The sequence below is a fragment of the Leuciscus leuciscus genome, assembly GCF_965113295.1.
Source record: "Leuciscus leuciscus genome assembly, chromosome: 15".
In the NCBI taxonomy this organism is placed as follows: domain Eukaryota; kingdom Metazoa; phylum Chordata; class Actinopteri; order Cypriniformes; family Leuciscidae; genus Leuciscus; species Leuciscus leuciscus.
This window is the reverse complement of record NC_138739.1, coordinates 10,802,816-10,828,048: the sequence shown is the minus strand read 5'-3', so window position 1 is coordinate 10,828,048 and position 25,233 is coordinate 10,802,816. Positions and strand designations below refer to the sequence as shown.

General features: G+C 41.7%; 3 protein-coding genes across 16 annotated transcripts in view; 1 reads left to right on the top strand and 2 right to left on the bottom strand.

Moving 5' to 3' along the window:
• The window catches only part of LOC309475987 (obscurin-like), a 236,966-nt gene that overhangs the window by 168,601 nt on the left and 43,132 nt on the right, over positions 1–25,233 (bottom strand). The gene's annotated exons all lie outside the window — the stretch shown is intronic.
• LOC309476259 (SLAM family member 5-like) lies at positions 1,108–24,588 on the bottom strand. 2 transcript variants are annotated; one of them, XM_082139534.1, is made up of 4 exons: positions 24,394–24,588; positions 23,486–23,809; positions 2,733–2,828; positions 1,109–2,535 (listed from the first exon to the last, which is right to left on the bottom strand). In XM_082139534.1, exons 1-4 carry the CDS (start codon positions 24,446–24,448, stop codon positions 2,381–2,383), a joined length of 630 nt encoding a protein of 209 aa, XP_081995660.1. In that variant the 5' UTR covers positions 24,449–24,588; the 3' UTR covers positions 1,109–2,380. The 2 variants fall into 2 exon arrangements, with proteins under 2 accessions (XP_081995661.1, XP_081995660.1); XM_082139535.1 differs by lacking the exon at positions 2,733–2,828 and having other exon boundaries at positions 1,108–2,535; positions 24,394–24,587.
• LOC309476303 (uncharacterized protein) lies at positions 19,407–21,537 on the top strand. Of its 11 annotated transcripts, none has more exons than XR_014198001.1 (8): positions 19,407–19,732; positions 19,894–19,994; positions 20,273–20,314; positions 20,411–20,470; positions 20,570–20,607; positions 20,686–20,963; positions 21,045–21,155; positions 21,372–21,537. XR_014198001.1 is itself a non-coding variant. In XM_082139594.1 (8 exons), exons 4-8 carry the CDS (start codon positions 20,438–20,440, stop codon positions 21,500–21,502), a joined length of 477 nt encoding a protein of 158 aa, XP_081995720.1. In that variant the 5' UTR covers positions 19,424–19,732; positions 19,968–19,994; positions 20,273–20,314; positions 20,411–20,437; the 3' UTR covers positions 21,503–21,537. The 11 variants fall into 11 exon arrangements, 6 of the variants coding, with proteins under 6 accessions (XP_081995720.1, XP_081995721.1, XP_081995722.1 ...); XR_014198002.1 differs by having other exon boundaries at positions 19,410–19,732; positions 19,968–19,994; positions 20,408–20,470; positions 20,573–20,607; XR_014198003.1 differs by having other exon boundaries at positions 19,411–19,732; positions 19,968–19,994.

The window sequence follows — 25,233 nt, the reverse complement described above, 5'->3', positions numbered from 1 at the left end:
GATATACTCGTGGCAAATTTCTTTAAATATCTTTGCAGTGATATAGCCTATGAACATCCGACGCAGTCCATGCTGCTGAAAGTGATGTAGATGAATGTGTAAATATGTGCTGCACGCTTTCCTCTAAATAACTAAATAATCATGCAACAAAAATGAAAGCATCTGATCGTAGTGTTACCAGAAGCTGCTTATAGACACAGGTAAACTAACATGATCATTTCACTCAACAGCATATAAGGGTCATTCCGTGCCAACTCAACCAGAGGTCACTGGCTAAAATTTTTGATTTTTATAATTTCTTTTATGGTGAAAGATAAAGGAATAAAGACAAAACATTAAATGTGACAGATGTAGGCTATTACTGAGTAATCCTGTTTTGTTTAGAGGGTCAAAATGACAATTTTATTCTGAGATTTGGAGTCAGATAACAGGGGTAAAAATGACTTTAGAACAGCATCATTATTTAATTTTTACACAGAGATTGGGTTACACAGTTAACAAATGAGCCCACTCTTAGTCATCAAACACCCCCCTAAAAGAGACAGGAGAGCAGAAAAGGCCTCAGTAACCATGGCGACCATCAGATAAGACGGTTTTATTGCTGTGAAAGATGTGGTCATGTGGGAAAACACTAAACAGAGGCCATAGAAACACGCATAAAGCCATAAAGCATTTACATATATGTTTAAATTATTCTTTTGATCTTGTTACACGCTCTAAGCATGGAAGGCCTACATTTTTTTCTTCAGTGGCCATGAAAAATACCCTTTTCAACAAATTAATAAATAAAATGTTTGCTGGACGAACTGATTCATTTATATTAAATTTTTTTATAAAAACCCTTCAATTACAAAGACAGGCTTATATATGATTCATAGATGTGTATCAGATGGGTGGGTGTTGTATGGTATTTTATTGGCATGACAGATATTTCTATACAATTATGTTTCTAAAGCATTTGCAGCTTTATTATGTAATTAAAACAAAGCAAAGTGAAAATTTGCAAAGCAATGAAACATAAATTTAGAAACTGCAACTGGCAAAGAAATATAAAATGGATGCATTCAATTAAATGAAATATTGATGCATATTCTAGTTTTGGCCACCAGATGGACACAACATACAACATATATTGGCTCTGGAGAAAAGCGTCTGAAAATGCAAACATGTAAATCACTAATATAGAAAAAAAAGTTTACAATATTTATGATATCTGATGAATGTTTTTTTTTTTTTTATTCAATGCCACAAGATAATCACTTTATTTACATTAGCTGCCAGAAAGAGAGAGAGAGAAAAAAAAACATAAATCACATCAAATACATATATTTCTATCATACACCCCATTTTTCTATTAATATTGATTGCTAAATATTTCCAAAATAATCTTGAGTAGATACAGAGATAAACAGATGCAAAATAGTTCAAAATTCACAGGCATATGAAATGTTGAGTTGAAATCCTTTTTCAAAACATAAATGGATAAACTCAGTGATATCTGCTCTATTTCTCTGTTATTGATCATCATTGACCAGAAGAACAGCGGCTGGTTATCGCTCTGTTACTGCATGTTGATGTGATTTTGCAGGACAGTGCGGGACACGTGTGAGAGATACATTTACCACACTTTATTATAACATAAATCTAAATATCAAATTTAAATCGTGATTTTTTTTTTTAAAAGAAGTATTATGGCAAATGTTGCATCATGGGATTGCAGTTCATTCCATCATAAAAGATGAAGCAGTCTTAAACCAGTGTTTTTTCCTCATTTTTATCAACTTTTTTTTTCTTTTTCAAAGTTTGTTCTGTGATTCATATTGGAGGTTGGTGGTTTAATTAATGGCTTATAAATATTTGAGTGATATCCTAATGGAGAAAATGAATAGGAAAAATGCATCCAGAATTAAGTCTACAAGTCTACTTGTCTCTTACACTGTATTTCCTCTCATGTGTTATGATGTGTACATTTACACTGTGTGTGTTTGAAATAAACTGCTTCATGCTGTAAATGTGTTTTTATTCAACCGTCATTCAATCTGAATCTGAATCCATAGTTTATTCTTATTATGACGTCCATTCAATTATATACGCATATAACGCTTCATAGATGTATATCAGGTCATATTCAGTTCAAATCTACAGTGATTTATTGGGGTTACAAATATTTTTACTTTTGTATTTGTGGAGTTGCTGCATTCAATATGAAACAGAATGAAAAAAAGATTGCATTAAAGAGTAATAAAATTAAATATTAAAGAATTTTCACTGTTTTGGCATCAGATAGAGAGCATTGTTAAGCAAAGCTTTGTTTCACATCACTAAACAATTAGACATATTTTCATCTTTACGATTACAAATCCAATATATGCCACAATTGTTATGACATCTCTTCTGTTTTCTCCGTTTTACGTCTTGAAGCTCTGACGTCATTGACAAGAAGAACAGCAGCAGCCGCAGAAGCCACGCCCATCAGCGCAGTGGCGACCAATCGGAGCACAGCTTCAACAGAATCACAACAGGGGGCGTGGACTTCTAAAAAAAAAAAAAAAAAAGCAATGATAAAACAGAATTGAGATTTTTAACAAGATGATTTTAATTCTCTGTCAGGAACTCGGATATCAGCAAAAACCTCAGAACAGTTTAGAATGACATGAGTAAATTAGATTAATGTTTATTTAATGCATTCCTGGCACTATCAGTAAAAAAAGCTCATATGACCTCTGAGGTACCTGCACATGTCTGACAGAGTTCAGTGATGTCTTCACATTTTGACAATCCTGATGATGAGGAGTCTCTGCTGGTGACAGGATCAGGCGTAGTAACAGCTAAAACATGAGAAAAATCAAAACATTTGTTATTGCTCTGTCAATCACAGTCATTCAAAGTGGACAGTCCTGATCTTCTTAAGGAGACATTGTCTAAATGTTAAAGTGGATTGTGGGCTTTTACAATGGGACACCGCGTGTGTGCAAAGACATTTCCTCACATACATACACAATAGTTATTATAGGTGACTTTGAGCTTGTCTTTTTAAGTCAGTTAAAAATTTGGGCAGTCTTATTATGCATACAGTGATGGGAGAAACAAAGCATTTCAAAACTTTGAATCCATTGAACCAGTTGTACAGACCACTGAAGGTGTGTATCTGGCACCAAGATGTTCGCAGCAGATCCTGTAAGTCCTGTAAGATGCGAGTCGGGCTCCATGGATCGGAATTGTTTGTTCAGCACATCCAACAGATGCTCGATTGGATTGAGATCTGGGGAATTTGAAGGCCTAGTCAACACCTCAAACTTGTTGTTGTGCTCCTCAAACCATTCCTGCTTTGTGGAATGGCGCATTATCCTGCTGAAGAGGCCACAATCCACCAGGGAATACCGTTTCCATGAAAGGCTGTACATGGTCTTCATCAATGCTTAGGTAGGTGATACGTGTCAAAGTAACACCCACATGGATGGCAGGACCCAAGGTTTCCCAGCAGAACATTGCCCAAAGCATCACACTGCCTCCGCTGGCTTGCCTTCTTCCCATAGTGCATCCTGGTTTCATGTGTTCCCCAGGTAAGCGACGCACACGCACCCGGCCATCCACGTGATGTAAAAGAAAACGTGATTCATCAGACCAGGCCACCTTCTTCCATTGCTCCGTGGTCCAGTTCTGATGGTCACGTGTCAGCATGGACACCCTGACTGGTCTCCACAGCCCCATACACAACAAACTGAGATGAAGTGTGTATTATCACACCGTATATCAGAACCAGCATTAACTTCTTGAGCAGTTTGAGCTACAGTAGTTTGTCTGTTGGATCGGACCACACGGGCCAGCCTTCGCTCCACACGTGCATCAATGAGTCTTGAGCCTTTCTCCAGTTCACCACTATTCCTTCCTTGGACCACTTTTGCTCTGGCCCGTCTTGCCATCACAATTTGGCCGTTGTCAAACTCACTCAAATTCTTACGCTTACCCATTTTTCCTGCTTCTAACACATCATTTGAGGACCAAATGTTCACTTGCTGCCTAATATATCCCACCCACTAACAGGTGCCGTGAGGAAGAGATAACGTCTCGGTTACGTATGTAACCCTCGTTCCCTGAGTAGGGAACGGAGACGTTACGTCGGATGACGACGAATGGGGTTTCGCTTAGAAAGCCTGTCATCTTCGAGTATATAAAACGAGCCTATGGCAATGAAATGCCATGGGTCTGCGGAATTTGCATTGCGTAACTCCGCCCCACCCTGGGGGTATATAAGGAAGTACGCTGCAACATGCAGATATGTCTTCGCTGAGGAGCCGAGACTGAACTCATGCGTTCCAGCGGTACAGCGGAAGTGGCAGGGAGACGTAACGGATGACGACGAATGGGGTTCCCAGTGAAATCACGCCACCTCTCGACTGTCTTCCAGTGCCCTGCGTAAGTCTGAGCTCCCTGTCGTGAGACTGGCACGGACGAAGGACTCCTACTTAACACAGGAATACCAAGGTACACTGGGAAGCATATCTCAGTGGAAATATGCCATCATGCCCAACCCTAAGGGGGGGGACTTGGAATACACATATGACCCCGGAGAGCTGCATACGGAGAAACACTGGGGTGTCCAACCGCAGGTGGAATATTTCAACCCCAGGGGTGGCAAGGTGGCTTGCCAAGGGAAAGACACATGCTCGAAGAGGCTTACAGTGGAAATACACATGTGTGGGTCGCCCAGAGGGGGAACCATGCACATGGAGGCACCTAGCCAAGCGCGAAAGCTGCCGGTGGCATGACTCTGGCGTTGACGTCGTCAGTGCTGGAGGAGACTCAGGGCTTATTAGGCTCACCTGAGAAAACATCGCACGAATCCCGTCCGTGGAGAGGAATGGCGAGCAAGCGAAGACACCTGAGCAGAATCTATACCGGCTAGTTGAAGCGAGTACATGAGAAGAAACTGGCTCCACTCGGAGATTATAGAATCTCGCGAATGTGTTAGGTGTCGCCCAGCCTGCAGCTCTGCAGATGTCTGTTAGCGAGGCGCCATGCGCTAGAGCCCAAGAGGATGCCACACTCCGGGTGGAGTGGGCCGTCACACCAAGGGGGCATGGTCGACCTTGCTGCTGGTAAGCCAAAGCAATGGCGTCCACTATCCAGTGAGACAACCTTTGCTTGGAGAGAGCCTTTCCCTTCAGCTTCCCACCATGACAGACAAAGAGCTGGTCAGAGGTCCTGAAACACTGCGTTCTGTCTACGTAAGCACGAAGGGCGCGTACTGGACAGAGCAGTGCCAAGGCTGGGTCTGCCTCCTCCAAAGGCAGCGCTTGCAGGTTCACCACCTGGTCTCGAAAGGGTGTGGTGGGAACCTTGGGCACATATCCAGGCCGGGGTCTCAGGATCACGTGAGAGTTAGCCGGCCCGAACTCCAGGCACGCTTCGTCAACCGAGAATGCCTGCAGGTCCCCTACCCTCTTGATGGAGGCCAATGCAACCAGGAGCGCTGTCTTCATCGACAGGAACTTAAGCTCCACTGATTGCAGAGGCTCGAAGGGAGCACTCTGCAGGGCAGTTAAAACCACTGAGAGGTCCCAAGAGGGAACGAGAGGAGGGCGAGGAGGATTCAGTCTCCTCGCTCCTCTCAGGAACCTGATGATCAGGTCGTGCTTTCCAACGGACTTACCTTCGACTGCGTTGTGATGTGCGGCAATGGCGGCAACATACACTTTCAGGGTGGAGGGAGACAGCCTTCGCTCCAACCCTTCTGCAGGAAGGAAAGCACGACACTGATCGGGCATTTCGTGGGTTCTTGATGTTTAGAAGAACACCAGTTGACGAAGAGGTTCCACTTCAACGCATAGGCATGTCTCGTGGACAATGCTCTAGCGGAAGTGATGGTAGCCACCACCGCTGGTGGTAGGGTACTCAAACCTACCTCGTCCCGTCCAGGAGCCACACGTGGAGGTTCCAAAGATCGGGATGAGGGTGCCACAGGGTGCCCCGTCCCTGAGAAAGCAGGTCCTTCCTCAGAGGAATAGGCCAGGGAGGTGCTGTCGCGAGGAGTACTAGTTCTGGGAACCAGGTGCGGTTGGGCCAATACAGGGCAACCAATATCACCTGCTCCTCGTCCTCCCTGATCTTGCGCAAGGTCTGCGCAAGAAGGCTCACTGGGGGAAACGCATACTTGCGTAGGCCCCGCGGCCAGCTGTGCGCCAGTGCATCCGTGCCGAGCGTGCCCTCGGTCAGGGAATAAAACAGGTCGCAATGGGACGAGTCGTGGGAGGCAAACAGATCTATCTGAGTGTCCCCGAACTGATCCCAAATCAGCTGGACCGACTGGGGATGGAGTCTCCATTCTCCAGCGAGAGGCCGAAGCCGAGACAGCTCGTCGGCCGCACGGTTCAGCTCTCCCGGGATATAAATGGCTCGAAGCGACCTCAGATGCTTCTGGCTCCATATGAGGAGGTGGCGGGCGAGTTGCGACATACGGCGGGAGCGTAGACCACCTTGACGGCTGATGTACGCTACTGTGGCGGTATTGTCTGATCGGACTAGTACGTGTTGACCCCTGAGCAACGCCCGGAAGCGGTGCAGGGCAAGGCGTACAGCCAGCAACTCGAGGCAATTGACATGCCAAAGGCGTTGGGGACCTGTCCAGGAGCCCGCGGCAGCATGTCCATTGCACATGGCGCCCCAGCCCGTGGTGGAGGCATCTGTTGATACAACAACATGCCTGGAAGCTCGTTCTAAGGGCACACCAGCCCGAAGAAAACTGAGGTTCAACCACGGGGTGAAGGTCTGACGGCAGGTCGGAGTCACTGGGACTCGGAGCGTGCCGTGTTGCCATGCCCACCTCGGGACTCGATCGCGAAGCCAAAGCTGAAGCGGTCTCATATGAAGCAATCCGAGCGGCGTTACTGCGGCTGCGGATGCCATATGCCCCAGGAGCCTCTGAAAAAGTTTCAGTGGGACCGCACTCTTGCCCTCGAATTGACGAAGGCAAGTCAGCAGTGACTGCGCGCGCTCGCCCGTAAGCTGCGCGCACATGGCGACCGAGTCGATATCCATACCGAGAAAAGAGATCCTCTGCACGGGGCAGAGTTTGCTCTTCTCCCAGTTGACCCGAAGGCCCAGACGAGCTAGGTGCCGGAGCACTAGGTCCCTGTGTTCGCAAACCTGGTCTCGAGAGTGAGCTAGGATCAGCCAGTCGACGAGACAGTTCAGGATGCGAACCCCGTGTTCCCGTAGAGGAACAAGGGCTGCCTCGACGACCTTCGTGAAGACACGAGGAGACAGGGCTAGCCCGAAAGGGAAAACCGCGTACTGGTATGCCTGCCCCTCGAAAGCAAACCGTAGGAACGGTCTGTGTCGAGGAAGAATGGAGACATGGAAGTAGGCGTCCTTCAGGTCGATCGCTGCCTTCGGTACAATGAAGTAGGGGCTGTAAAAGCCGGACTTCATTTCGGCTGGAGGGACAATCTCGATCGCACCCTTCGCCAGTAGGGTGGCGACCTCCACTCTCATGACAGGGGCATCGCCACCGACCATAGTGAAGCGGACTCCCCTGAAGCGGGAAGGAGACCGTGTGAACTGAATCGCGTAGCCGAGCCTGATGGTTCTCGCGACCCAACGGGACAGTCTGGGAAGCTCCCAAAAGCTGTACCAGCGGGGTCAAGCGAGCCAGACGTACACTGGTGGTGCAGCGAAGCGGAATGACCGGCCCAGACGTGGGTGGCATAGCGGCCCAGTGTGGGGGCACGGTCATTAGCCGCGCCCTGCCAGAGGAGGCCAGGGGAGGGCCAGCGTCCCATGGGGGCGTACTCTGGCAGGGGTCTGGCGACAGAAGGGGACGAGAGTGGCGAGGCACGTGAGCGGCGCGCACTGTCATCCACAGCCTCTTGGGGCTCGGAGGAAGGGGGCATCAGTTCTTGAAATAAGAGATTCTCCCGCGGCCCTCCACCGGGGGACGGAGTGGCCCTGCTACCAACTCCTGAAAAGAACTGAGCCCTAACTCCAAGCTGCCCGTCTCGAAAGTGCTGCTTAGCCTGGTGTCTGGCCAGCTAAGGGGCGGAGACGGGCAGTGCCGCCCTCCTGCATCCCCCTCCAGCCCGGGGCCGGTGAAGGCTCGAGGGGAGGAGCCGCAGGGAGGCGGCCTCGGCGGGAAGCAGACTAAGGAGACCGCACGGAAGGATGACCATTGGTGCAGAAGGCCTCAGTCCACTTCAGGGGATGATCGAAGACTGTTGGGCGCAGTCCTCAATCACACCGCCAAGCAAGCCACCCGTCTCGAAAATGCTGCTTAGCCTGGCGTTTGGCCGGCTAAGGGGCAGAGACGGGCGGTGCCGCCCTCCTGCAACCCTCTCCTGCTCGGGGCCAGTGAAGGCTCGAGGGGAGGAGTCGCAGGGAGGCGGCCTCGGCGGGAAGCAGACTAAGGAGACCGCATGGACGGATGACCGTCAGTGCAGAAGACCTCAGTCTGCTTCTGGGGGGGGTCAAAGACTGTAGGGTACAGTCCTCAACCACACCGCCGAGGAGCCCAGCCTGGGACATGGGGGAGCTGAGAAAATGAATTCTCAGACCCCCTCACATCAACCTGGCTGAGCCCATTCCTGGACCACAGCTGTGGACATCACCTGGCCCCGGGATCACGCGGGTACCGATGTCGCCCGTAGAGCGAGGTCAGTAGTGTGCGTGGCGGATCGACCAGCCCAGACATGGGAGGCATAGCGTCCCTGCGTGGGGGCGTGGTCGAGTTTCCGCGTTCTGTCAGTGTAGGCCAGGGAAGGACCAGCGTTCCACGGCGGCCTGGTCTGACAGAACTCCCGAGTCAGCACTGCCTCGAGGGCGAAGGCGACACACAGTACTGCATTCCTGTGCCACGATAGTGACAGAGAACATACAGCCCATGATCACCACGCGATCGAGTGCAGCGAAGGCGGAGGACGCCCGCGGGCCGCGAAAAGTCACGTGGACTCCCGCGGGCCGGAAGCGTCCTGATGCACATCCGGGAAGCCTACAGCGCTCGGGGGGAGGGCGGCGCCACTCCTGCCGATGCTTTCAGCTGCCCGGGAAAGCATGGCCATCAGCTCTGGATCTGACCCGACTAACGCTGACACTCCAGAGGGAGGCAACGCAGTCAAATCCTCATTTCCAGAGGAATCAAGCCCGCCTTGTGATGCTGTGAGTGACATGACACCACCTGCTGGAGCCCCGAATGAAAACACTGGGTCCCCGAGAGAAACCAGGCACACACGGAAGCCCCACGGTTTGCGATGTGGAGGGGGGCGTGGCCCGAGGAATGCTCGTCGGTATTATGCCACACTGTAATCCTCAGATCACCCTGGCCACCAGCCAAAGTATCCCCTCTCGAGGAAGAGATAGATTGGGGTGTGGCAGAGGGGACTCTACCCACACGGAGATCATTGAGTCTCGATCTATAAACATCGCGATGGTCACGTTGCCGCAAAGAAAACGTGACTCATCCACGAGCGCTGCCGAGCGTGAATAAGCCCAACACGCGAAACAGCGCTCGTGACCGTTAGGCAGATGAATCACGCGCCCACATCCAGTAAATACACGGGCGAACCGTCTTGAAAAAGACGTGCCGCGTGCAGCTCTTTTAGAGAGAGGAAAAGCTCAGCAGAGTGCTGAAGCGCCCAGGGAGAAACACACACACTGTCGGCAGATCACTGCACAGATCAGCAGCAGGCAATGCGATCTCGCTGGAACACGCCGTCACACAAACACACTGAAGAGCCGCTCGTCTCGTAGAGTGAAGATGATACAGAATGGCTTGTAGGAGTGAAGAAAACTCTTGGCTCCGAAGCGAAAACATATCTGCATGTTGCAGCGTACTTCCTTATATACCCCCAGGGTGGGGCGGAGTTACGCAATGCAAATTCCGCAGACCCATGGCATTTCATTGCCATAGGCTCGTTTTATATACTCGAAGATGACAGGCTTTCTAAGCGAAACCCCATTCGTCGTCATCCGACGTAACTCGGAGTGACAACGAAAGGGAACCAGTGTTATTCACTTCACCTGAAAGTGGTCATAATTTTATGCCTGATCGGTGTATACACACCCAAATAAAATATGACTTCATTAAAAGTTTTAAGTACTCCTTTACAATTTTACTTGAGTATAAATAGTACAAAAGTACTTGATTGAAGAAGTACTGATCAGTTCATGTTTATTTTGTCATTTTGAATACGTATATACTTATATTATATATTTTATATATTACTACTGTTCAAAATACCTGGGGAGGGGGAATTGCAGGATCTAACATCACTATGAATTATGAATTGTCAAGTAGCCAGCACTAGTCAGTAAGATTAGTGGATGGATGCAGATACATAATATGTAATGTAAATAAATACAAACGTCACAGGACTAAATGCATAACATTTTAAAATGAACGCTATAATGTATACATAGTTTTATATAATTTGTAATGGCAGGGAATAATGCAAGTGCAATAATTTACACTATTTTAATGTTGTGTTATGTTGTGGTTTTTTTTATTATATAAAATTCATGTTATATATACATTTACTATTATACTATGCAAATGTTGATTTTCTTGATGCAAATGTTGCATCATGGGATTGTAGTTCATCCCTTCATGCGTATTTTCCATGACAAATATTTTTACATTTTTATTTGCAGCATTTAGTTGCTACATACAATTATGAAACAAAATAGAATATCAACATCACATTATTTAATTTTTTAAAAATAAAATGAAGAAAATACTAAAATGAAGTATTATCGTTGTGGCCACTAGATGGCCCAATACACCAGATTAATCTAATAAACCTTTTCTGATCCAGTTCAGAGAGAGCATTGGTAAGCAAAGCTTTGTTTCACCATCACTAAATTTACATCACATTTATGCTTTTAGTAGATGTTTTTATCCAAAGCGGATTACAAAAGAGGAACAAATGCATTCATCAAAGAGCCAACAATTGTTGGCAGTTCACAATGCCTGGTTTATTAGATAACTACAGTAGATAAACAAGAAGAGAAGTTTGGGCAAGCCTGTGTCCCATGTGCTCTTTCATGAAATCCTGTTGGAGCTTTTCTCCAGATTAGTTATAGTTATATTGTTTTATTGCAGGGTGTTTGATCTCATGTTCTGTCTTAGCAGAAAATACAATACAATCACATACTCCTCATATTTTGATAGTTTAATCAAACCTGAAGTGTTATTAAAAGCAAATATTGTGCAAACATCTCCTCCAGACATCACTTTTAACCACAACTGTATCATTTACATTTACATTTAGTCATTTAGCAGACGCCTTTATCCAAAGCGACTTACAAATTAGGACAAAAATTCAGCGAGTCATCATAAAGAGGCAAAAACAACAACAACGCAAGAAGTGCTCAAAATACGAAGTTCAGGTATTATTCAGAGTAGCATAAGCCTGATAAGTGATGTTTCAAAGGGAAAGGATTTTTTTTTATTTTTTTTTTATAAGGTTAAGTGCTCAAGGAAGAGATGGGTTTTCAGCTGTCTTTTGAATGTTGTCAGGGATTCTGCATTCCGGATGAGGGTGGGGAGAGCGTTCCACCAGCATGGAACTGTGAATGAGAATGTTCTGGAAAGTGATTTTGTGGCTTTCTGTGATAGAACCACGAGACGTCGCTCGTTGACCGATCGTAGGTGTCTGGTAGGGATGTAGACTCGTAGGAGTGAGTGAAAGTAGGAGGGAGCTGAGCCTGTGATGGATCTGTAAGCAAGCGTCAGTGCCTTGAACTTGATGCGAGCAGCGAGAGGTAGCCAGTGCAGAGAGGTGAACAGAGGAGTGACGTGGGCCCTCTTGGGCTCGTTGAAGACAAGACGAGCTGCAATCCCTGAGCAGGGCTCAAAGAACCGTCCATATCAACAGACGCTCACGGTTTAGCTGGTTAGCATAGCCTTAAAAAAGAACATTTTTGTGCAAAAAGCATCTCTTTCCATTAATGACTATAAAACGTTTCTTGGAGGCTTTTAATAGTGTCAGATAATCATGTGTTTTTCACAGTCTGCTGAAGGAAGTTTTAATATAGAGCAGTCACATGACATGATGATGGTGGTTAGTATTTGTCATGATACATGCTAGCGGATGCAACTATTTTAGAAATAAAATATGCTAAAAGAAAATGTTATTACATTTAGTTAGAAACCCCTCAAAATGGATGAAAAAAACATCTTCACTTGTATAAATTCTTAAAATTATTCATGTTTTTGTCGTTGACAGACCAACATATACACACACACATACATTATATATATATATATATATATATATATATATATATATATATAGACAGCAAGAATAGGGGAATCTTCTTAGAAATAACTTCTAACAGTCACTAGAGCTGGAAATAACTTCTACTGAAACTTGCTTATCTGCAAGCTCACAGCATTAATATGCAAATCATGGAAAACAATCTTATACTTCACATACACATAGTAAATGATATACAGTATATTAATATTTCACATTCACAGATCTCACAGAGAGAATTATATTTTTTATTTTTATTTTTTGTCAAACATTAGCATTCACTGATTCTGTACTTTTTTTCACAGTAAAACTGTTTCTCACAAAGATGAAGTTAAATTGTGGAAGTCCCTTCAACCCCACACAATTCGAGACATGCAAACACAAAAGCACATTAACCACAAACGTCCAGTGGTAAAACACATTCTCATGCACACACTCTCTAACCAACAGATGAAACTACATTCATATTCCATATCTGAAAATGAGGCCTTTTTCAGTTTGAGCTGTAGAATAAAATACTGTAAAATACATAAAAAATGTCATGAAATTAAATGTGCTGTCATTCTGCAAATTGTATTTCTTAAAGTGCCCTGTTATGTACGCTATTTTTAACGTTCCAAATTTTGTTTGAGTTTCACTCACACACAGACATCAAGTATCAGCACGGTGACATGCTTCATGCCGCAATGCATTCTGGGAGCCATCATCTTGAGAGATTTAATGTCTTCTTTTATCTTCAGCTGATTTCTAAGATCAAGATCTAAGGCTGTGGCTGGAAGTCAATTTTAGTTTTTTTTCTGTTCTTGTCTTCTTCTGATTCTCCTTGTTATCATCAGCAATCTTCAATAATGCTCAGTCATGACTCAAGTAATCACTTAATTATCTCATTAACTCCAACATTGATTAAATGTTACATTTAACAGCCTGTTGTAGTCAAACCCGTCTGGGCTGACTGGGTCCAGTTCTATTCGCACCATTCCAAGCAGGATTCAAACTGGTGTTTCCAGCATGGGAAGCGGGCGTGCTAACAAGAATGCTAAAGCCTGTAGCATTAGTCGCTAGTGCTGATCTTGAGGTCAGGAGGTTGAGCTTTACCTGATCAACTCTTACTACTGTAGCTTGCCTCCGTTGCCTCAACTGCATATTACATGTAGCCGGCAGTAAAATCAATACATTCTAACTAGGCTTTTTGATTTAGTTAACTTTGACTGAGGTCACATCATAAATGTTATCCTGAGCTCAGTAAAGGTATATATGCACAAGAAACTGTTCTCAAGTGCTTGTGGAAGAGGTTTGTCTTCAGCTGCTTGGTTGTGATGATCTCAGCAGATCAGGAGAAGATTGAGAGATTAACATTCGCTTCACACTCACTTTTTTCAATCTGAGTTTGGGTGGACTTCCTGTTTAACTGTTAAAGACATTTGCTGCACGATCTTTTCTCAGAACTAACTTTTTTTTTTCTTTGTAAAAACAAAGAACCACTTCTCCGCAGCCGTGGAGACCTGGGCCCGTATCCCTAAAGAATTTTTGTGCAAAAAGTGGCTCCTAGCGGCCAAATTCTAAGAAAATTCTCAGAGTCATGACGTTTTCTTAGAATTTCCCCTAAAAGTGACACGAAAATCCCAGTTAATATAAAAGCTATTCCTCAAGATTCCTAGCGCTTAAAAGGGCTCCTAAGGCAAGATCTGCTAAGAGCAGGGAAGAGGACTTTTAGTGGCTTAGGAGTTCCCCTAAGCAGCTGCACAAAATGGCCAACAGAGGAGGCAGGAGAGATGTCCTGCAAACACTGGATGACAGGGAATTATTGAGACGCTACAGATTGGATCGTGCAGGAATCATGTTTGTGGTGGATCTCCTTAGAGATGCAATTACTTCACCAACTCGACGCCACAACGCTATTACACCGGAGAAGAAAGTAATCACAACCCTGAGGTATTTGGCAACAAGGAAAATGCAACAATGCAGCAGTGATGACTTGGGTCTGTCCCAATCCTCCGTCAGCAGAGTCATCACCCAAACACTGACAGCTTTGTCACAACCTAACCTATTAATATGAGCAAATAAGACATGAATCATTATTTGAACAGGGTGTAATGAGCTTAAGTTTTCACATATTTTAGATTCTAATGTTAGGCTATAACCCCTACAGCTTACTATTCATTTTCCAGATATTTTCTTGAATGTGAAATATTATTTACAATTACAGTCTGCATAAGATTAGAGTGTATAATTATGTTTATTGATTTGAGGGTACATCCTTTGCTCATTATCACCAAAAGTTCATTTTCATCAAACTTGTAGGATCAACCAATCACGGCTTTTGAAATGATGACTCATACCTAGCAACGGGGTCAACCACACCTCCTCACTAAGATAGGATTTTCCATCCATTCCTTGCTCAGAGTTCACTGAAAATGTTCTGGAATCACTTCTAAGCTAAAACTCCGGGCAAGGAATTTTTAGGTTAAGTTAGGAGCTCTCTGAGAGGATTCTCAGAATCTTTAGGGATACGGGCCCTGACCAGTATAAAATAGTCTGTATATAAACACTTATTATAGGTGTACCGTAGTGATGCAAGATAAGACAAAAACGCGGTTTGGAAAATGGATTCATGATGTACTCACCCATTATATAAATTCTGAAACCGAAAAACTTTTATGGACCCCTTGTCACACGCAGAGTGGATGCAGGATTGATATGCAGTAGTGTTTAAACAAACTAAAAACTCCAGAACAGGATCGAAGAAACAGAACAACCTATGAAAATGCAATGTCTACAGATAAGGAACAGACTGAAACAGGCCTTAAATACACGGAGAAAAGATCAGGGAAACGAGACACAGCTGACAAGTGTCACAAGACTAATGAGTAATTAACAAAACAACAGGTGAAAGGGATCAAATTAACAACCAAAAACAAGCCGTTTCTCAATATGCGTTCTTGTCTGTACTTGTGTTCTTGTGGAACGTCATCAGTCGCTGCCCAAGTACTGTTCCAATTCAAAGTTCACATCTAGCCAAGTCCAGTTCAAATCCCCGGATGTGTTCTTGATCCGCCCCTTTTACCGAGGATGCATCGAGAGGTGACTTGTGCCATAGATATCATATAAAGGCTAGTTGTCTCGTGCGCACTGCTGGCCAATGAAGGTCAACGTCCGCACGTGGCGGCCATCTTATCACAGTGTGCTCGCTCACTCGTAACATGGTGCATGTACTTTTTAAATAACCATAACTTGCTCAATTTTCTACCGATTTTCAAACGGTTTGGTTTGTTATAAACGTCAGAGATGTAGCTATGACACTGCATACATATGAATAATTATAACATACATGTTCAAGCATTCGGAATTATAGCCACGTTAATAACGTTTGTAAGAAACCAAACCGTTTGTAAATCCGTCAAGATTTCAGCGAGATACGAGGATTTGTGTGCATGCTGATCACTCACCTTAATTCACAGCTTCACTGTTAAGATGGCCGCCGGTGATGCCGGAAGTGACTCCGCCTTAAGACATCTAGCCTTTATATGATATCTATCATAGATATCCATATAAGGCAGTGTTTCTCAAACTTTTTCAGCCCAAGGACCACTTTATCTTCCAATTTTTTTCTGAGGACCACCTAACAGAATCCCACTCTAACACGCCCCCAAAAAACAACAGAATCGGAAGGATAAGCTAAATTTAAGTTTAATATGCAACTGTTTCAAGTCAAAAACTAATTATTCAAACACAAATGCAATGATATGATCAGAAATTATTATATGAATTTTATTTCATTTGAAAAAGTAAATGTGAAATGAGCTGCAGCTTAATATGAACAACAAACTGCACATGTGAAAAAAACAAAACTGCAATTAAACATACTGTAACAGCCTAGGTCCCACTTAATGTCATTCCAAAGAGCCATTAGTTTAAAACTGAGGTGGTGGGTATAGGAAGTCTATGGTTGTAACTATGGTAACAATAAAATGCTGAAAAAAATACGTACCTAGACCAAAAAACTAGTTGAGGATAAATTCGTTAAAATTGGGCAATTCCAGCGTTATGGACGTGACATTTGCAGTCAAAACTTGAAAATATAAATTCTCAGAAAATGCATTTAATACCAATATATTGAGATGTCTGTTTATATATCCATAGGCTACTCCCTTAATAAAGGAGTCAAGACATTAGAAAAATATCAGTCTACACATGCGTTTTATATTTAATATGAGGGAAATACACATGTGACGTGACACAAAAAATCTTTAACTTTTAGGTGGCAAAATATTTTTTAGTAATTCTATGAATTACACTGCGTAAACCAAAGGTAATATACCCACCGGATGAAGAAGGGTCGGCCTCCACAGAACATAAAATCTTCTTTTTATTTTATTTTTCATGTTCGCATTTATGAGAAAAAAAAACAATGTTACGGACGTGACAGTTCTCCATTACATGACCGCTCTGAAAGCGACTTTAAAACTTTCACAGAGACCAAACAGAAAGCACAAAGCCTTTCTTTAAAGTGAATTTCGTTTTTTATTAATTGTATCTTAATTTTAATCAATGTTTCATCAACCAATTTTGATCAATGTTTCATCAACCAATTTTGATGAATTTCCTGGATTTAATAAATAAGAATATATAGTAGAAAATAGATAATCATGACACGGAGGCGCCAGCGAGTGAACTGGACTCTCGTCTCATAAATGAACCGAAACTCAGCGTAAGGTAGGCTAGGCTACTTGCCTCACAGACCTGAGAAATATATAGAAAGCTTGAAATGTCTACTTTTAAACAGAACAATTCAAAACGAAAGAAAACAGACTGCTCTCTGCTTATGTCATCCGTATGAAATCTCTGGCGCGTTCACTACTGCGAAGATCGCGAGTCAGCATCGTTCTTCATCTTTGCAGTCGACACAGAAAACACTTGTTTATTAATAAACAATTAAAATGTCTCCTTGCTTTAGGCCTATTTGACATATTTACATTTACATTTATTCATTTAGCTGACGCTTTTTTATCCAAAGCGACTTACAATTGCTATATATGTCAGAGGTCACACGCCTCTGGAGCAACTAGGGGTTAAGTGTCTTGCTCAGGGACACATTGGTGTCTCACAGTGGATTCGAACCCGGGTCTCTCACACCAAAGGCATGTGTCTTATCCATTGCGCCACCATCACCCCACATATTCATATCATTACTTTTGTCGGTTCTTTGTGACAGCTTTTAGATGCTTTATTGGCAGTGCCACCCTTACATGTTGAACGCGTCACACCGCATCAGCACCGAAAACATCAAAAATCGTGATACGAACCGAATCGTAGGTTTGGTCTATCTATCGTTACAGCCCTAGTAAGATGAGAAAGCAGGAGTTTATGGTTGTAAAAAAACAATGGCTATCTGAACATCTTTGCCAAGCGCAAACCAGAAGTAATCAATAAATTATCGGGGAAGGTCATGCCTTTTTTCACAATCATTTTGGAGGGTTATAGAAAAATGTATTGCTGGCGAAGGGAGGGTCATGTATTTTTTGACTACAGATCTCAAAACTCCGGTAGCCCCTTAAATAAAAAATGAACAGTCCCTTAAATAAGTGACAATTTTATAAACACTTGCCTAGTTTAGGTCATCTTTTCGTGGACCACTAGGGGGCGATTGCGGACCACTAGTGGTCCGCGGACCACACTTTAAGAATTACTGCTAGATGTCTTAAGGCGGAGTCTCGAACGGCATCACACTGGCGGCCATCTTTTCACAGGTAAGCTTTCTGGCGAGGTCTGTGGTATCTGAAGTAAGGTGAGTGATCAGCACGAACACAAATCCTCTTATCTCGCTGAAATCTTGACGGATTTACAAATGGTTTGGTTTTTTACAAACGTTATTAATGTGGCTATAATTCTGGATGCTTGAACATGTTTAAATATATAATATTATATTTATTGATAAGTATGCAGTGTCATAACTACATCTCTGACGTTTATAACAAACCAAACCATTTGATAATCGGTAGAAAATTGAGCAAGTTATGGTTATTTAAAAAGTACATGCACCATTAACACAATGTTACGGGTGAGCGAGCTCCCTGTGGCAAGATGGCCGCCGTATGCGGACGTCGACCTCCATTGGCCAGCAGCGCGGACGAGACATCTAGCCTTTATTATATGATATCTATGACTTGTGCGGACTTGAGACAGCCAGGTATCCCAGAATGCATCTCACACCAACCAGCAAGCATCAATAGCGGAGGAGAAACCCTGCGTCACGAAATGTAGTTTTAAGAGTATTTCAGGCGAGAATGTAGTTGTTTAAAGCTCAAATCTTTGGTTTATTTATAAAGATAGCGCCTATTTGAAAATTTTATCTGACGTTTTCGGAGTTGTGAGAACCAGGCAATCGGACGCTCGGCGCTCATGTACCCCGCCGAGAACAGCCTTTCCTCGGCTAGTGTTGCTGACATTTGCCGCTGGCTCGGATGTCTCCAGTCTAGTGGTTTAACATGAGATATAAATCGTCTTGTGTAGTATATCTAATGGACGATTTATTTATTTATTTATTTTATTTGTCTCATTAATCTATAATTTGTTCCCTGGCAAAATGTTAAGCTGAGGGCAAAGTGAAGTTTTATAGCTTTATTTAGTCTATTTAACTTTAACGTTGTAGCCTAGAGAGCTGACTTATGCTTGACTGAATCGTTTGCTTTATTATTGTTTAGCTTCTTACACCTTTTAGGCTACTTATACTTTTATAATGGCTATTATATTAAAACTGACATTTAACAAAAAAGGTTATGTCATTTTATTTTATATATTTAAAACATATAAAATATTTTATTATACATGTTGCCTACATTCTCTTCACTGTATGTAACGTTACATATATAATAAAATAAAATGACACAACCCTGTCTCTTTTTGCTAAATGTTAGTTTTAATGATCAATATTATGTTTTTTATTTATCATATTTTTTAAATGAAAACAAAAAGAGTCAGGGTTGTGCTTTATATTTCGTGTTATAAATATGCAGTGAAGATAATCAATTGCGTTGCCTGAGCCACATTTGTGTGGCCATTATGTTTAAGATTTTTTTTTATGAAAATGAAAAGAGTGGTGGTTTATAACATATTTTGTTTTATTTGTAGCCTAGATATACATAAAGAGATAACCGGAGTAGCCAGAGCGAGCTGAGTCACGCTATCAAGTACGCCGCTGTTCCATTTGCAGAATTATCGAGTAGGGTATAAACGGAGGTCGGAGCCAGCTGCAAATGGGTGGGTTAGCAGCAAGTGGGTGGAGCTTTAGCCGCAAGTGGGCTGTACAAGCTTCCAGAGGATTTTGATTGGTTTGATTGGTTTATTTATATATCACCTGTGTGTTGTAGTAGCTATTGGTTTATGCTCCACAGTTGGTGGCGGTAATGTGTAAGTTTTGTTGCGATCCATCAGAAAACAAAGAAGAAAACCGCTTTCACATGTCAGCGTGCCGTTGAGATGAAGGGGTAAGCTTGTTGTACAGTTTTTAGTTTTGTAAAAAAGCATTAGACGTTCTGAAAAAGCCCATTTCATAATGGCGTTTGTACACTGTTTTTAGTCTAGATGTATTAAAAAAGAATAAGGGTAAAGTGTATCCAAATACATTTCTGTAGTTTTTTTTTAGTAGCACACAAATTACAACATCTGTAACGTGCATGACAAGATCTTTTCTGCATTCCATTTCTACAATTTGCCCTCCAGATTATGGATTCTGAAGACCATAATAAGGTATTGTGGCAGTGTAATTTTTGTACGTTTTAGGACTGCATTGATTTTCAAATAGTAAATGTCTTAAACGTTTTGTAAATGGATTTGATATGAGAATACAACTCCTAACTTAATTGTACAATGCATGCAATTCTTTTAAAACTTGTTTTCATTGTAGTTATGCTTTTTATGCGTAATCCACAGTGTAATGTAATTGAAACATTTGTTTTAATATCATAATTATTTTATCAAATGTATTACTCATAACAATCAGTGAAACGCATGTTATTGTGTTTTAGGTTCACTTATCAGTGAAAGATGTGCACGAGCTGTTGTAGCTGGTATTGTCAGCTTTTTATATTTTTTTGTCAAATTAAAAATTAATGGATAATTTTATCACTTTTTTTTTTTTTATTCTAATCCCCTTTCAAAAGAAGAAGAGTGCTCTGCGCTCCCTGAAACCTATGGGAAGAAAAAAACTGAACTTGCATATGAAAGTAAGAACTTTGATATGAAACAAAATACATATACTATGCTGGGTTTCAAATTATGTAACTATAATATTGGTCAGCTAATTTTAAATTACTTCATTTTAGCAGACCAAACCCCAGTTGTGCCCTCTGTTTTTAGCAAGGTATGCATAATTAATTTTAATGATGATTTAAAATGTGTATCATAGAACAATTTTAATCCACTTATATTTTTCTTTAAGGATGAGCTGTTAAAAGACGATGACCCTCCATCATGCTTCATCTTCAAGGTAGTTGAATAATGTTATATAATGTGCTTTTTAAAAAAATTTTAACGACCTGTGCTAACTGTTGCTATCTTTTCCATTATCAGGAGCGTTGCTGAAGAACATACTACTTGAAGTTGTTCTTCAAGAAGGAGATGCTGCCTACATGCCCCTGTCATTGGCTTGCTCAAGGTTCAGGGACATAGTTGGGGATGACAATTTCAAGAATCAGGCACACTTCTTATGGCTAGAAAGTAAATATTGACATTAAAAAAGAAAACGCATAACAAGAACATCATTGATAATGTTATGTTAATTTTTTTTTTTCACCTCAGGTGTTGCATGCTGGAAAAATAAATCGTCTCACTACAAACAGCTCTTCTGGAGGATGTACTCAATCTCCACTTGTTTGGAGTGTGGGTTTGAGTACAAATGCTGCACACCTGGTACGTTTTGTGTAAATTGGTGATGAATAAACTAGTTGTTAGTCTAAAGGAAAACTAAAAATCTAATTTACTTACGTCATCGCTTGGAGTTTAAAAGTTCTGGACACCATTCACTTGCATGTGAATACAGAGCTGAGAAATTATTCTTAATGTTTGTAAATGTTCAATGTCAACTATAAACCCTAGTTCTTTTTGTACTGCTTGTGTATCCACCAGGTTATGCTGGGAAGGGAAAGCGAGGCGAGCTCCAGGGCATTTATTCAGAAACCTTCCACCCTGGATTCACTGCATGCAGATCAGTTCTAATGAGCTCATATAGTGTCCTTACAAATAACAAAAAAGACTAAAAATAATAAAATAAAATAAACACTTTTGCAATCAATTTTGAGTGACTTGTACATGATTTTATTCATTGAAAAAAAAAGTATTTATCCACCCTGAGATTTAAATGTAATATATGTGTAACATGTTCAGAAGAACATTAGTCTGCTATTTAAAAAAAATTATGCAGTAAAGATGGATGGTAACTTTTTTTTCTTTTTTTTACATTAGCCAAATGTTCATGTATTTACACATTCACTTCACCGAGTCCAATTGCATCACATTTTAATATGTTCATTTACTTGGTACTGTAGAATTGTAGAATATGTAGCTAATATTCAGAAATTTGAATAAGGCCTACAGCCTGATGAATTTAAAACACCATCACTTTAAGTATGGTAAAAGGTGTAAAGACGTGACTTCATCATTGACAGTGAGTGGTATTGGACACACACAATAACAACAAAGCGCTAAGAAATCAGACCATGATGAGGAATGTAATATTTGATCGTTTATTTTCATTAGCCTACTGTCGCTACTTCCTGCCTGCCATAAACGTTTTAAATGTTGTGCCTGTTGACAGCACAAGTAGAAGTTCAGTTGAAGATGTTTTTAATAGTTTTCATAATAGAATACTCATTCACCGCTCTCCTCGGCAATGACAGCTTGGGGATTTCCGCATAAGCTCCTCCCACTTGCGGCGTAAACTCCTCCTACTTGCACATTTGTGAAATCCCTCCTACTTGCGGCATAAGCTCCTCCCACTTGGCCTGTGGAAAGAAACTGTTCCTGTGCCTGGATGTTCTTGTGGCCAGTGATCTGTGTCGCCGTCCTGACGGTAACAGTTCAAACAGGGGGTGTCCAGGGTGAGTGGAGTCTGTGATGATTTTACCTGCTCTCTTCCTCACTCTGGAAGAGTACAGGTCCTGGAGGGTTGGCAGGGGGGCACCAATAAACCCCTCTGCTGTCCGGACTGTCCGTTGTAGTCTCCTGATGTCCGATTTGGTAGCTGAACCAAACCAGACAGTGATGGAAGTGCTTAAAACAGAATTATCGGAATTATCGGAATTATCGGACTTGCGTCCTCCCGTCCTCGGGAGTTCGTTCTCCTGAGTCGAACTTGTCAAGTCCGAACTACCAAGGACTCAAGTCCGAACTTTGCGTACTTGGTATTGAGAAACAGCTACACACACGACAGTTACCATAGAAACAATGGAGTGGCAGGAAACAGGACAAATGAACACAGGAACTGATCAAACACAAACAGAAGGTCCACACACAAACTCCTGATGGAAAGACAGATACTCGATGCTACTTTTGACATGGACCCTCGCTCTGTTCAGGGACTCATTATTATATTACTGTTCGTAAAATGTCTGTGAAATTTGTTCAGCTTTTTTCTCAGTTGTTGTACTTTTTATGTAAATACAAATATTTACACATTAAGAAATTTGCTGGAAATAAAAGCAATTGAATGTGAGAGGACGTTTCTTTCTCTTTCTTTCTTTCCTTTTTTATTTAAATTTTTTTGTGCTGAACCAAGCGCAATCTGAATTGTCCTGTCATGACCCCCTTAAGGATAAATTCTGACCATAAGCCCCATCAGCTGATCTTCCAGAGTGACCAGAAGTATTTCTGTTGGAATGGAAGTCAATGGAGGAGAAGCTTCAGTGTGCAGAAACTCTTTTGTGTGGAGATGGTTTATCATAAATGCACCTCGCCATTATTGCAATGCAGGTTCATTTAGAGTGAGCTTAACTTGATATAAAAATTTGTTTGATATACAAATTATGACAGTATGAAAAAAGTAACATGAATTTTGTGAGGAATTATTAATGACACTTCCAGAAGTAAGAGGTATTTCTTGTCAGGCATTTTGAGATGGAATTACAGTGTCAGGAATAAACTTGTTTAGATTTTTTTTTGCAGTATTAAAAAGAATTGTGTCAATAAATATAGCCTACATAACCTGTAATATATAATAGAGTGAAATGTAATTCTTTACTCACCATAGACAGTAACAGTGAATCTGTGTGTAGACGGTGAGCTGCTGCGGCTGATCTTAACTTCATAAACTCCAGCATCTTCAGTTCTGGTGTTCATGATGGTCAGAGATCCAGTCTTCTTGTCCAGCTTCAGTCTGTCTCTGAATCTCTCATCAGAAACATCAAGGATCGTATTGTTCACTCCATCAGTTTTAGCTATAAGAGCCCCATTAGTTCCAAATGTCCACAGTATCTTTTCACCTCTCTGTATTTCAGTAACATTAATCTGTAGGGTGACTGAATCTCCCTCCGTCACTGACACTGACTTCAGTTCATCAGCAAACACACCTGGAGAACACACAGAAACAGTCTCTCACACACACGTTAACGTTAAGTTTAATGACGATTTAACTGAAGTTTGAAGTAGTTTTGAAATGATTGCAAACTTTGGAAAGATAGAAACAGTAAAAGAATGAAACAACAGTGTGGAAAATATATGGTCAAAATACAGATATCTGAATTCAATCTTCATATACAGTATTTCACATTTTAAGTTTAGTTTCAGTAAGATTAGGAAAGTACAACAGAGTCAATCTCCATTTATTTTTTTAATTGATGGTGGAACTGAAGTTCATTAGAGATCCAACATTTTACTTCAATTATATAAACATAATTGTTCCTTCAAACAGGAATAACTGACTGAAAGAACAGATGTCGTGTTTGATATCCTATAGCTTAGATTTGATCAATACAAATAATTGATAAACAAATGAATTATGTTAATGATACTAATGCACTAAATCTGTATCTGAAACATGAATCCAGTCCACATCTCATAGTAATATCTGGGAATAAAAAGGAGAGCACTTCTTCTGACTGTGTGTACTGATATTAAACTTCTACCAGAACACAAAATAATGTTTGTAACTCACCATCCAGACAGCAAAAGCAAAGCCAGAAAAAAACGAATGGTTTTCCTTTAAACATTTTCTTCCAACAGCTCTGAGGTTTGAAATGCGTGTTTAGAAATATTATCTGAGAGTGATGTGGACTCTAGTTAAGTTATGTAAAAAAAAAAAATCTACATCCACTTCTGTCTTTGTGTCTCGGCTGAGTGAGCATGTTCTCTTTTGCAACAGTGATCTTTTTTGGTGGTGGTTGTTTTAAAGGGATAGTAGCCCATGATTTACTCATGATTTACTTACTTCCATCCTGGGTGTATATGACATTCTTCTTTCAGACGAATACAATCAGAGTTATATAAAAAAATGTCCTGGCTCTGCCAAGCTTTATAATGGCAGTGAATGGCAGTTTCTGTTTTGAAGTCCATAAAAGTGCATCTATCCATCATAAAAGTGCATCTATCCATCATAAAAGTGCATCTATCTATCATAAAAGTGCATCTATCTATCTATCTATCTATCATAAAAGTGCATCTATTCATCATAAAAGTGAATTTATCCATCATAAAAGTGCATCTATCCATCATAAAAGTGCATCTATCTATCTATCTATCTATCTATCTATCTATCTATCTATCTATCTATCTATCTATCTATCTATCTATCTATCTATCTATCTATCATAAAAGTGCATCTATCCATCATAAAAGTGCATCTATCCATCATAAAAGTGCATCTATCTATCTATCTATCATAAAAGTGCATCTATCCATCATAAAAGTGCATCTATCTATCTATCTATCATAAAAGTGCATCTATCCATCATAAAAGTGAATTTATCCATCATAAAAGTGCTCCACACAGCTCCGG

Excerpts from the sequence above, each read along its gene's own strand:
- LOC309476303 (XM_082139596.1), top strand. The coding sequence starts at position 20,438 with ATGGGAAGAAAAAAACTGAACTTGCATATGAAA. Across the intron at positions 20,964-21,044 it reads ACACTTCTTATGGCTAGAAA|GTGTTGCATGCTGGAAAAAT; the intron begins GTAAATATTGAC and ends TTTTCACCTCAG. Across the intron at positions 21,156-21,371 it reads GTACAAATGCTGCACACCTG|GTTATGCTGGGAAGGGAAAG; the intron begins GTACGTTTTGTG and ends TGTATCCACCAG.
- LOC309476259 (XM_082139534.1), bottom strand. The coding sequence starts at position 24,448 with ATGTTTAAAGGAAAACCATTCGTTTTTTTCTGGCTTTGCTTTTGCTGT. Across the intron at positions 2,829-23,485 it reads ATTCACTGTTACTGTCTATG|CTGTTACTACGCCTGATCCT; the intron begins GTGAGTAAAGAA and ends CTCATGTTTTAG. Across the intron at positions 2,536-2,732 it reads ACTCTGTCAGACATGTGCAG|AAGTCCACGCCCCCTGTTGT; the intron begins GTACCTCAGAGG and ends TTTTTTTTTTAG.